The 12,577-nt window shown below is 36.7% G+C and overlaps 2 protein-coding genes and 1 long non-coding RNA gene across 6 annotated transcripts in view; 2 read left to right on the forward strand and 1 right to left on the reverse strand.

Moving 5' to 3' along the window:
• The window catches only part of LOC137241197 (uncharacterized), a 119,003-nt gene that overhangs the window by 89,884 nt on the left and 16,542 nt on the right, over positions 1-12,577 (reverse strand). The window lies entirely within an intron of this gene.
• LOC137241195 (homocysteine S-methyltransferase) overlaps positions 1-12,577 on the forward strand; it is a 47,158-nt gene that overhangs the window by 27,460 nt on the left and 7,121 nt on the right. For all 3 annotated transcript variants that reach the window (XM_067768529.1, XM_067768530.1, XM_067768531.1), the window contains exon 2: positions 7,683-7,856. In XM_067768529.1, coding sequence (XP_067624630.1) covers positions 7,700-7,856 — 157 coding nt within the window. In that variant the 5' untranslated portion in view covers positions 7,683-7,699. The remainder of the gene's footprint in view (positions 1-7,682; positions 7,857-12,577) is intronic.
• LOC137241194 (piggyBac transposable element-derived protein 4-like) lies at positions 2,212-7,667 on the forward strand. The gene is made up of 2 exons (XM_067768528.1): positions 2,212-5,182; positions 5,255-7,667. The coding sequence occupies exon 1, from the start codon at positions 3,507-3,509 to the stop codon at positions 4,803-4,805; it is 1,299 nt and encodes a 432-aa protein (XP_067624629.1). The 5' UTR covers positions 2,212-3,506; the 3' UTR covers positions 4,806-5,182; positions 5,255-7,667.

Consider the following 12,577-nt stretch of genomic DNA (forward strand, 5'->3'; position numbering starts at 1 on the left):
TTTGTACGATATGGGTATCAAACGAAAGGTGTTACTGACCATTTTAAGAGAAAGTGGGCATTAGGTCTATAGGTGGGCGCCTTTTTGAGATATCGCCATTAGGGTGGGCCAGGGTGACTCTAGAATGTGTTTGTACGATATGGGTATCAAATGAAAGGTGGTAATGAGTATTTTAAAAGGGAGTAATCCTCAGTTCTATAGGTGGACGCCTTTTCGAGATATCGCCATAAAGGTTGACCAAGGGTGACTCTAGAATGTTTGTACGATATGGGTATCAAACGAAAGGTGTTACTGAGCATTTTAAGAGGGAGTGGGCATTAGGTCTATAGGTGGACGCCTTTTCGAGATATCGCCATTAGGGTGGGCCAGGGGTGACTCTAGAATGTTTGTACGATATGGGTATCAAACGAAAGGTGTTACTGAGCATTTTAAGAGGGAGTGGGCATTAGGTCTATAGGTGGACGCCTTTTCGAGATATAGCCATTAGGGTGGGCCAGGGGTGACTCTAGAATGTTTGTACGATATGGGTATCAAAGGAAAGGTGTTACTGAGCATTTTAAGAGGGAGTGGACATTAGGTCTATAGGTGGACGCCTTTTCGAGATATCGCCATTAGGGTGGGCCAGGGGTGACTCTAGAATGTTTTTACGATATGGGTATCAAACGAAAGGTGTTACTGAGCATTTTAAGAGGGAGTGGGCATTAGGTCTATAGGTGCACGCCTTTTCGAGATATCGCCATTAGGGTGGACCAGGGTTGACTCTAGAATGTGTTTGTACGATATGGATAACAAATTAAAGGTATTGATGAGGGTTTTAAAAGCGAGTGGCCCATAGATGTATATGTGAAGGCGTTCTCGCGATATCGACCAAATGTGGATCAGGTGATCCAGAAAATCATCTGTCGGGTACTGCTAATTTATTTATATATTCAATAACACTAACAGTATTCCTGCCAAGATTCCAAGGGCTGTTGATTTCGCCTTGTAGAACTTTTTCATTTTCTTCTACTTAATATGGTAGATGTCACACCCATTTTACAATGTTTTTTCCAAAGTTATATTTTGCGTCAATAAACCAATCCAGTTACCATGTTTCATCCCTTTTTTCGTATTTGGTAAAGAATTATGGGATTTTTTTAATTTTTCGTAATTTTCGATATCGATAAAGTGGGCGTGGTTATGGTCGGATTTCGGCCATTTTTTATACCAAGATAAAGTGAGTTCAGATAAGTACGTGGGCTAAGTTTAGTAAAGATATATCGGTTTTTGCTCAAGTTATTGTGCTAATGGCCGAGCGGAAGGACAGACGGTGGACTGTGTATAAAAACTGGGCGTGGCTTCCACCGATTTCGCCCATTTTCACAGAGAACAGTTAACGTCATAGAATCTATGCTCCCACCAAATTTCAAAAGGATTGGTAAATTTTTGTTCGACTTATGGCATTAAAAGTATTCTAGACACACTAAATGAAAATGGGCGGAGCCACGCCCATTTTGAAATTTTCTTTTATTTTTGTATTTTGTTGCATCATATCATTACTGGAGTTGAATTTTGACTTAATTTACTTATATACAGTAAAGATATTAAATTTTTTGTTAAAATTTGAATTAAAAAAAATTTTTTTTTAAAAAGTGGGCGTGTTCTTCATCCAATTTTGCTAATTTTTATTTAGCACATATATAGTAGTAACGTTCCTGCCAAATTTCATCATGATATCTTCAACGACTGCCAAATTACAGCTTGCAAAACTTTTAAATTACCTTCTTGTAAAAGTGGGCGGTGCCACGCCCATTGTCCAAAATCTTACTAATTTTCTATTCTGCGTCATAACGTCAACCCATCTACAAAGTTTCATCGCTTTAACCGCCTTTGGCAATGAATTATCGCATTTTTTCGGTTTTTCGAAATTTTCGATATCGAAAAAGTGGGCGTGGTTACAGTCCGATATCGTTCATTTTAAATAGCGATCTGAGATGAGTGCTCAGGAACCTACATACCAAATTTCATCAAGATACCTCAAAATTTACTCAAGTTATCGTGTTAACGGACGGACGGACGGACGGACGGACATGGCTCAATCAAATTTTTTCTGGATCCTGATTATTTTGATATATGGAAGTCTATATCTATCTCGATTCCTTTATATATGTACAACCAACCGTTATCCAATCAAACTTAATATACTCTGTGAGCTCTGCTCAACTGAGTATAATTAAAAGAGCATTTAAAGTTGTGTCATATGTGTAGGTATAAGCGAGCAGGAAAAATTGTGAAGCTTTAGAAAAAAAAAAACAATTTGGTAAATTGAAACCAAATCTTTAAAGGCCCAAACACATTTGACTTTTGCGTCGTTTTGTCGCTGGCATCATTCTAAAAGAACGCACGTGGAAAGTTTTCCTGCCACATCAAATGCAAAGGGAAAACTCAAATCTTGATTTTTGTCTATCGGAAAAAGTAAATAACAAATTTTTACATTCGTTAAAGATATAAATAAAATTTTTCTAAAACTAATTGAATTAAAAAAAATCAATTCGAGCAAAATTAAAAGGCTAAAACCAAATGCAGTGACAATTCCAGCGAAATGTAAGTTTTTGAATTCTTATTTCGTTATTTTGGCGTTCCCGTTGCGGTGCCGGTGAGTTGAGAACATACCCATCAAGACGGGTGTGTTCAAAGTCAGCTCTTGCCGCAACGTAGCTGCCAAAACGAAGCAAAAGTGGAATGTATTTGAGCCTTAACATTTTCCGACCTCAAATAATCAAAATGTGTGTATTCATTTGTATTTCAAACAAAAGAAAAGTTTCAGTGCACATACAATTTTGTAAATGTTTTGTGTTTGCACCTCAATATACACAATTTTGAGCAACACTGCACATATTTAACAAAACAAGTTAGTTCCACTTTGACGTAGTTTCACTGTGTTAGTTGTTTGAAAAATTGTATCTCTGACAACTAACACTAACTCCTAAACAAAATAATTTTTTTAAAAATTTTTAAATATTTATTTAACCATCAATGTTATAAGGGAAAATATTTGCAAAGGTGTTAACAAGTGTGAATTGGTTAAATGCAACTAAAATACGGCATCAAAAAATTAAACCAAACCCTAGGTCTCCTTTTAGGAGAAAAGTGCTTCTCAGTATATGATCTCCTCACTGGGGAAACAACCGTGAAAATCACTGTTAACCCTCCGATGAGTGAGAAGGTCCCTAGGGACCTGCTTGGCTTTTCAAACTGAAATTACTCCTACTTCGGCCACTACAACCACAAAAAATTCGAAGACATGAACTTTATTGCTTTCAAGGAAAGGCACAATATTCTAATTTTATACTACTAGCAATAAACCAGTTCTTATAATTTTTTGTTTTTATCATCATCCCTAATGTCTTTGAGTTCAGGTAGACGTACGAAAGAGTATAAAAGAAGTTGTAGTTTCGTAAACCAAACCAGTCAAAGTTTAGACAGCGAAGAGTAAAATCGTGTGTGATAGAAACAAAAATGTAAATATGGCAGATGCAAGTAATTTGGACGTTGCTGAAATGGTTGTACGGCGTAGTAGACGTTACCAGCAAATAACTGCGGATGAAAGGCGTGCAGTTGATAGTAGATGTGCTGATTTTATGGACGAAGACATGGATGAAGAAATTGATATTGCTGCAATTGATAATTATGAAGTTGAGGATGTTGAAAATCGCACATACCAACCTGCTGAAGAGTCAGATGCCGAAACTGAAGGATACGTCGAGCTAAATGAAGACACTGATGACGACGATGATGCAGAGGAAGAAAATGATGGACAGAAAAGGAATGAAAGTTACTATATTGGTAAAGATGGCACCCAATGGAGTAAAAAAGCACCACCAACATCACGCACTCGTAATCATAATGTGGTCAACTTCACAAGGAAGAAAACAGGACCAACAGGAAATATACACGACCCCTATACAATAATACGTTCAATCATGACACAGGAAATAATACACTTAGTGCTACGTGAAACAAATCGTAAAGGCAGGGAGGTTACAGCTGCATGGAATTTGGCGAATCCCACGAAGAAAAAGGAGTGGAAGCCAGTGACAGTGAAAGAGTTTGACGCCTTTGTAGCTATTCTTTTGTATGCTGGACTCACAAGAACAAACAATGAACCAGCTATGGAATTATGGGGCGCGACGCGTTGCCCAATATACAAAGCTGCGTTGTCGTACGATCGCTTCATGTATATAGAGCAATTTATTCGATTCGACAATGGAAATACTCGACAACAGCGAGTCATCAACAGCAAAACTGCGGCTATTGACGATATTTGGCAAATGTTGCAATATAACTTGGCAGCAGCTTACACTCCTCAAGAAACACTAACAGTTGATGAGCAGTTGTTCCCTTACAGAGGCCGCACCCGCTTCACACAATATATTCCGTCAGAGCCAGCTAAGTATGGTTTGAAAGTATGGTGGTTATGCGACTCACAGAGTTATTATCCTGTTAAGGGAATGATATATTCTGGAAAACTGCCAAACCAACGACGGGAGATAAACCAAGGGCAGAACGTAGTGCAGGATCTTGTGCATAAATATTTAGATGCTGGCCGTACTATATACGCGGATAATTTCTTTACCACTCTTGACTTTGCGCGTATTTTGATGAGGAGGAAGACCGCATATGTTGGTACAGTGCGCTACAACAAAACATTTATTCCACAGGAGTTCAAGAAGAACCCGAAAGGCACCATCAATAGTACATTATTTGGGTTCAACGAAGGGGATATAGCGTTATGCTCATACGTGCCGAAAAAAATAAAGTGGTGAACGTGCTCTCCACAATGCACTACACCTGCCGCGTTGACGCGCAAACCGAGAATCGGAAGCCCTATGCCATATTAGATTACAACGCCAACAAATTCGGCGTTGATACCATGCATCAAATGCTAGGCACATACAGCTGCAAAAGAGCAACACAACGATGGCCGTTGGCCATGTTTTATAATATGCTGGACGTCGCTGCATTGGCTGCTTTTACGATTTACAACGAAATGAAGCCTATAAAAAGTAGTGACAGACGGCGGTCGTTCTTGTTACTGCTAACGAAACAATTGGCCACACCAAATATCGAAGAACGTGCCCTGAACAACCATATAACCTCATATCCAAGGATACGCAATGCGATGGAAGCATTCGATGTCAGGGTAAGAAAAACATCTTCAAATTCAAGAATAGAATATATATTTATTTGTTTTTTATTTTTCTTTTCATTTCAGGTATTACCAAGACCGATGGAAGGCAATGCACCGTCGTTTGCGGCTAGGTCAAGTAGACCGTCATGTCGCCTTTGCCGTTCTGAGTACGGGCGGCAGCGGAAAACGCGGGCATACTGCTTCGGCTGCTGCAACTCTGTTTGCGGAGAACATAGCACACTTTTACATCGCTGCAACACTTGCGCATAAGGCGGGGGACAAGAAGTACACGCTCAACAACAATAATTTTTAAACTTTTTTATAATAGTCTTAAGAAAATTCAAGCAAAAAAAAAATAAAAAAATTTAAAAAATTATTTTTGTATGTAGAATTTAGTTATAAACAATAAAAACAAAAAAAAAATTAAAAAAAAATTTTTTACGAAAAAAACATGATTTACAAAAAAAGGGAGGGAACTTTTCACACGGCCGTGAAGTTCAGAACTGTCACTCATCGGAGGGTTAAGGAGTTTCTCCAAAAATATCAATAAAATCGAAAACTTTTTTTAAATACACCTTTTTTGTTGATTAAATAAAATAAAAAACAAGTAAGGAAGGCTAAGTTCGGGTGTAACCGAACATTATATACTCAGCTGAGAGCTTTTGAGACAAAATAAGGGAACATCACCACGTAGTGTAACCCTGGAATGTGTTTGTATGACATCAAATGGAAGGTATTAAGAGTATTTTAAAAGGGAGTGGGCCATAGTTCTATAGGTGGATGCCTTTTCGAGAAATCACCATGACTTCAAAATGTGTTTGTACGATATGGGTATCGATGTGGGTTAGAATATACCCGCGGTAGGTATGCCTGTCGTAAGCGGCGACTAAAATACCAGATTCAAGGGGTTGTGTAGCGCAACCTTTTCAGGTTTCCAGCGCAATATATAAATCGTTCCCGAGATGGTCGGGCTAGCACCATAATGGAGCTGTGTTACCGGAGCGTACCGGATCTGTATCCGGCAAAGAACCATCACATTGATAACACTCCCCAAAGCCTTCGGGGAGCAACCTTATCGGTAGGTGGACCAAGTTTCATCGCATTATCCGTCTTTGGTAATGAATTATCGCATTTTTTCGGTTTTTAGAAATTTTCGATATCGAAAAAGTGGTCGTGGTTATAGTCCGATTTCGTTCATTTTAAATAAGCGATCTGAGATGAGTGCCCAGGAACTTACATACCAAATTTCATTAAGATACCTCTAAATTTACTCAAGTTATCGTGTTTACGGACAGACGGACGGACATGGCTAAATGAATTTCTTTTTTCGCCCAGATCATTTTGATATATAGAAGTCTATATCTATCTCGATTAGTGTCTGCCGTTACGGAGTACCGTTATGCGAACAAAATTAATATATTCTGTGAGCTCTGCTCAGCTGAGTATAATAACTGCACCAATAAATTTTAAAAATGTTTCTGGAACTTCTCCTTCATATCAAAGCCAAGGGTAATTAGAACCATACCCAATCCCGTCAATAGCTAAGAATATTTCGCTCGACGCCACTTTAATTTGTTGGAGGTTGATCTGTAAGACTCGCCACAACACTGATTTTTTAGCCCCCTACAACATTTCTGGCATTGCGACTACGTCTTCTTTTTACCCTGCATAAAACATATACTCTGTCTCCTTGTTTTTTAAGGGGACGGATATACGCGAAGTCCTTTTCAATCCCGTGCGCTATATTACTGTTCTCATGCTGCAACTGGTTCAGCGCGTCTTCCGACTTCATCACACATGAGATTCAGCCCTTATCTTTGGTAATTTGAAAAAACTCCCTTTAAATATTTGAAGGTACTAATATTGTTCAGCTTTATCCACTTTACTCCATTGTACCGGCTGAATAGAAGAGTGGTAGCGATTTATTTGGTTCGCCCCGAAAAATTCTGACCTGCGATCTATTTTCGCAACACTCAGGAACCGGGAAACTGCTTCCTCGCTGCGTTGATCTTCTTGGTGGCAACCGGAGTCGCAGCATTTGCTCCTTTTAGAATTTATGAGCAAACCGGAGTATATTTGTTAACTCCCTTTAGCTTATCAATTCCTTCGTGGCAGCAGCGCCACTTGCTCCGGTAAGTGTCTCTATTGCTACAAAAACAAGCCGCTCAGCTACAGAGTAGGGCACTGTGGAGTTCGGCTAAGCTCTCACACTAGTAAGAAGCTGCCTGTCTTGACAATGACCTAAGGTTTAATATTGGAAAAGAAAGTATGATGTATGATTGTGGTTAAGACAAATAAGTGGAACTACCTCTCTATATTTGTATCTTAGGTGCGAATGCATGTACTTTTTTTGCAATTGAAAAAAAAAAAAACTATTTTTAAAAATGTAATTTCAGTCCAAGTACTTTCGAAAGGAATTGGAAACGTAATTGATTTAGTTTCAGCCAACTTCAGCACCTTTTTATTTTAAAACACTTTTCGCGGCATTTTTCATTGGATTCTTCTTTTACAGACACTGATTTGCTTATAATGAATACTGCACGTATATTAACTAAAGATGGCGGCTTTGGCACCCAAATGACGGTGCACGTGGGGCAAGCCGTCGATGGTGATCCACTATGGAGTGCTCGATTTAATGCCACAAATCCAGCAGCTGTTATCAACACACATCTGGACTTTTTACAAAGTAAGTAAATTTGAATGAAGTATGTTTAAAGATTGTTAGTTACAAATCAGAGTTGTTAAGGAGTGCATTCTGTTTGGAATTATTATTTCTTTGAGTGCAGCGCAGAAGATTGCCATACTTTTTGTTAGTCCGGATTAATGAATAAGAAAATTTTGTTTTATTCCTTTTTGCACTCTGGACTTATTATTCATTTTTTAAATCTTTCATGAAAATGAAATGGTATATTAAGTTTGTCACGAATCTAAAAATTGTAATTCCTTAAAGAAGAAGAGATAGACCCAGCAATAAGTATACCGAATTAATCAATATGAAGAGCTGAGTTGATTTAGCCATGTCCCACAGTGTGATATATCATCAACCTAGCTGATATAAAGTCACGATTGGAATAAATAATTAATTTTTCTAGCTCTACTCACCAACAGGCCTTTAAGGCCTTTACATAAAAGTAAATATATTATTTGTAAACATTTATTATTATTTCACCACTTTTTAAGTTTTAAATGAGCTAAATAAATTTAAATCAAGAAAGGTTATATCAAAGTTAGAAAAATTCATTAGAGAAAACGTATAATCGTGAAGAAGAGCATATTTTTGTACGCAGTAATAAGTAATTGCAATAAACTTAAATAAATGTAATCAAAATCAAAAAAATCTAAGTCGATAAAAAATCTAAGCTGAAACTGGAGTCGAACTCTTAATCTAGGTCTGAGATGTCGGAGCTTTGATCAAAATTCGCCTCTGGGTTTGACAATAGGTTAAGTACTTTTTTGTCGAATGCCTCATTTTCCTTAAATTAATTCGAGTTATTTTCTTAAATAGAGTATGTTACGGGATCGGACGACAAAAATAATATATTGAATAAATCTTCCATGTATATTTACCAGACATCTTTCTTGTAATATTTCGCCTGTAGCTCTTAAAATGTTTATTTCTACTCTCCAGTGCTTCCTCTGAGAGCTTTCCTGTTGGAAGTACTGCTTTATTAATAATGTCTGCCCCATGAATCAAAATTTTGTGAATGCTCGATGGCATGTAATACCATGGGTACAAATCTACAAACATTTTTGTGGTCAAAATGGCATAGTTTCGAAATGCTTCGGAATCAACGCCGAATCCACATGACATAGTTTGAAAGAAAATAGCTTAATTAAATTTTCGTAAACTCCCGTTATTTCCGCAGCATTTGAAGGGCATGGGAAAAAACAACTGGCTGTGTTGCTATCATTGGTCGTCCCAAAGCCTTGTTTTGGAAGATCTACTAATAACCCCTTGAATTCTTTAAATCTTTTTTTCTCTTTTCGACAATCTTTTTTTCCGTTCCTTCAAGAGTTTTGTCCATCAACGCTTGCAGGTGGACTTCCGCTGACAGATCAGTTATAAGAATGGATTCCTTTGGATTTTTTCTTTTCTAAGGAATTCATATGATGGGTAAATGTCAGCATGTCTTTGTTTAGCCCCAGATCGTATTTCTAAATAAATTTTAACTGTAAACTTTCGATTTATGTATAGAGCTACTGCCTCTTCTGGAGTATATTTAACTAATACTGATGCTGGACGAGTAAGGGCATGTTATATTTTTGTTGCATCTGAATTTATTGTGATGGTTTCTACCATTAATGCTGCATACCGCTGACCTGATAACCTCAAGCTAGACGCAGTTGCAAAAGCCAACTCTTCTTTTGAATAGTTTCTTATCAAAAGTGATAACTTTTTCCTTTTGGACTGATGACTAGCCTCCGAAAAAGATATCACTGGTCATCACATCTTCTTTTAAAATGCGTCTGCAACTTTTCCACTCACAAATTTTGAAACTGCTTTTTTTATTGGAGTCAACTTTGATCTGTCATTCTTTCTTTTGCGTTATTTTGCTTATACCGAATCGAAAAGTTCGTCCCTTGAAATTTCCATATTTCCTGAAAACAAAATATTATAAGAAAACCTGCATTTTCCTGCAGGTAAAGTTGTACTATTTTTGTTATACGAATAGTAGCAAATAAGTTTAGATAAAAATTAGAGCGGATAAAGGCGGATAACGAGATTGCTGGTCTTATGAAGTCACAAAATTTCAAAAATTTTACTTAATTTAACATTATCCCACTATTACATGAACAACTAATTCCTGTTCAATTAAAATCGCAAAAATGTATATTTACTGAAATTAGCATACCTCAGAAATTAAACACAATATTACATTTTAGCAATTGAAGTATAACTCACATGCCAGCATTTTAAACTTTCACATTCAAGGGCAAAAAGTCGAGTTAAAACTTTTTCCCAATTGATATGCTTCCAAATAAAGCTCCGTTAGTCGATTCAACTTTCCTAATTTTTTTATTTTTTCGCTTAATTATGCAAAGAATTTTTGAAATTCAATGATATACTTTTTTAATTAATATTTTCTAGAACATGAAAGTAATACACTGTGTGTCCGTCTGTATGTCTGTCCGTCTGTCTGTTTGAACGCAATCTAGTCCCTAAATTTTTAAGATATATTGATAAAATTTGTTGAGCATGTATATTTGGTTGTCCGAGATTGGTATATAGCACATATTGCTGCCTAAAAAAATAGATGAAATCGGTCGTATATATAGCATATGTCCCCCACAACCGATTGTTCATATAAGAAGCTTTTCGTAATTTCTGCCCCATTTTAACAGCTACAAGCTTCAAATTTTACCCAATGCTTACATATGCAACATACATATACTGAAAAAATCATAGAGATCGGTCGTAAATATAGTATATACCCCATATAAACCGGTATTTCTGCCCGTTTTTTAACGGCTAGAACCTGAAAATTTCATCAAATATTTACGTATACGTCATATATTGTTCAGATAAGTGATTCATGGTTTTATCTATCTCATGCAGACTACAAAAAACGAGAAACTTTGTAGCCTCACTTAAAGTACCTGCCTATTTTTTTACATTGTATTTATCTTAAATGTCGCTTAAGTACATCTCTTCTCTGTATACTTTAAATGTTATACAGCCGATTATTTTGATATAACGAATGGGATATGATAATTGTTCACCTCCATTCATGAAAGGTATGAAGTCTTCGGCACAGCCGAAGACTGTCCCGTCCTTACTTGTTATTCCATGGATTACATTTATCGGACTGCAGGATTAGGAGGAATGTATCCCGCAATCTTTTGCATTCCTTTGTATGACTTAAACTACACTTATGTATGTTCGTTTGATTTAATGATGGAGTTTTTTTTTGTTACTCCAGAAAGTTAAAAAATTCTATATTTCATTCATATATGTTTCTTTGCAGTAAAAGATACATTAAAGCATACTTTTTTTTAAATCTTAACTACTTACTTTAATTTGATGGGAACAACTTCAAACTTATATACTGTCTTTTTTGCAACATCAAATCGATTTAAAAACAAGTAAGGAAGGCTAAGTTCGGGTGTAACCGAACATTACATACTCAGATGAGAGCCTTGGAGACAAAATAAGGGAAAATCACCATGTAGGAAAATGAAGGGTAACCCTGGAATGTATTTGTATGACATGGGTATCAAATGGAAGGTATTAAAGAGTATTTTAGAAGGGAGTGGGCCATAGTTCTCTAGGTGGACGCCTTTTCGAGATATCGCCATAAATGTGGACCAGGGGTGACTCTATAATGTGTTTGTACGATATGGGTATCAAATTAAAGGTATTAATGAGGGTTTTAAAAGGGTGTGGCCCTTAGTTGTATATGTGAAGGCGTTTTCGAGATATCGACCAAAACGTGGACCAGGGTGACCCAGAACATCATCTGTCGGGTTCCGCTAATTTATTTATATATGTAATACGACGAACAGTATTCCTGCCATGATTCCAAGCGCTTTTGATTTCGCTCTGCAGAACATTTTCATTTTCTTCTACTTACCTACCATATGGTGTCACACCCATTTTACAAAGTTTTTTCCAAAGTTATATTTTGCGTCAAAAAACGAATCCAATCACCATGTTTCATCCCTTTTTAAACGGTTTTATTTAGCTTGACTTGACAGGCTGGTTGGTTGGATGGCTGGCACGAATTTTGTAATTGAAATTTAAGTAACTTCCCGATAAGCTACAAGGTTGAAACTTGGAATATAGTTCATAACCCGATGACAATGCAATAATAAGAAAAAAATCTCCGCTAGGTGGCGCAAGGATCCAGATATTCACAAAAATCGTATTTTTGGTCCGATTTGGCTCATATTTGGAACACATAATACATACAAGAATAGAAAGTGACCTATGAAAAAATCGCCGCTAGGTGGCGCAAGGATCGAGATATTCACAAAAATCGTATTTGTGGTCCGATTTGGCTCATATTTGGAACACATAATACAAACATGAATAGAAAACGGCATATGAAAAAAAAGCGACGCTTGGTGGCGCAAGGATCGAGATATTCAAAAAAATCGTATTTGTGGTCTGATTTGGCTCATATGTGGAACACATAATACATACATGAATAGAAAGCGACCTATGATGTCCGATTTGGCTCATAACAAATATTACATACAGTCCGGTAGAAGTGACATCAAAATATTTTGGAGTTGGAGGAGGGACAAGCATACGTGGCGCAGAGTCGAGTAAAGTCTTTGGAAGAATTATGTATTGAGAACTTATATATATAAGAGTCCTTGTAATAATGAGTCACTAAATGAACTAAATAGAATAAGAAATAATAGGCAATTAAATAAAGACTAAAAACTTAAAAATAAAATAAT

The sequence above is a fragment of the Eurosta solidaginis genome, chromosome 2 (assembly GCF_040869045.1).
Source record: "Eurosta solidaginis isolate ZX-2024a chromosome 2, ASM4086904v1, whole genome shotgun sequence".
Classification (NCBI taxonomy): domain Eukaryota; kingdom Metazoa; phylum Arthropoda; class Insecta; order Diptera; family Tephritidae; genus Eurosta; species Eurosta solidaginis.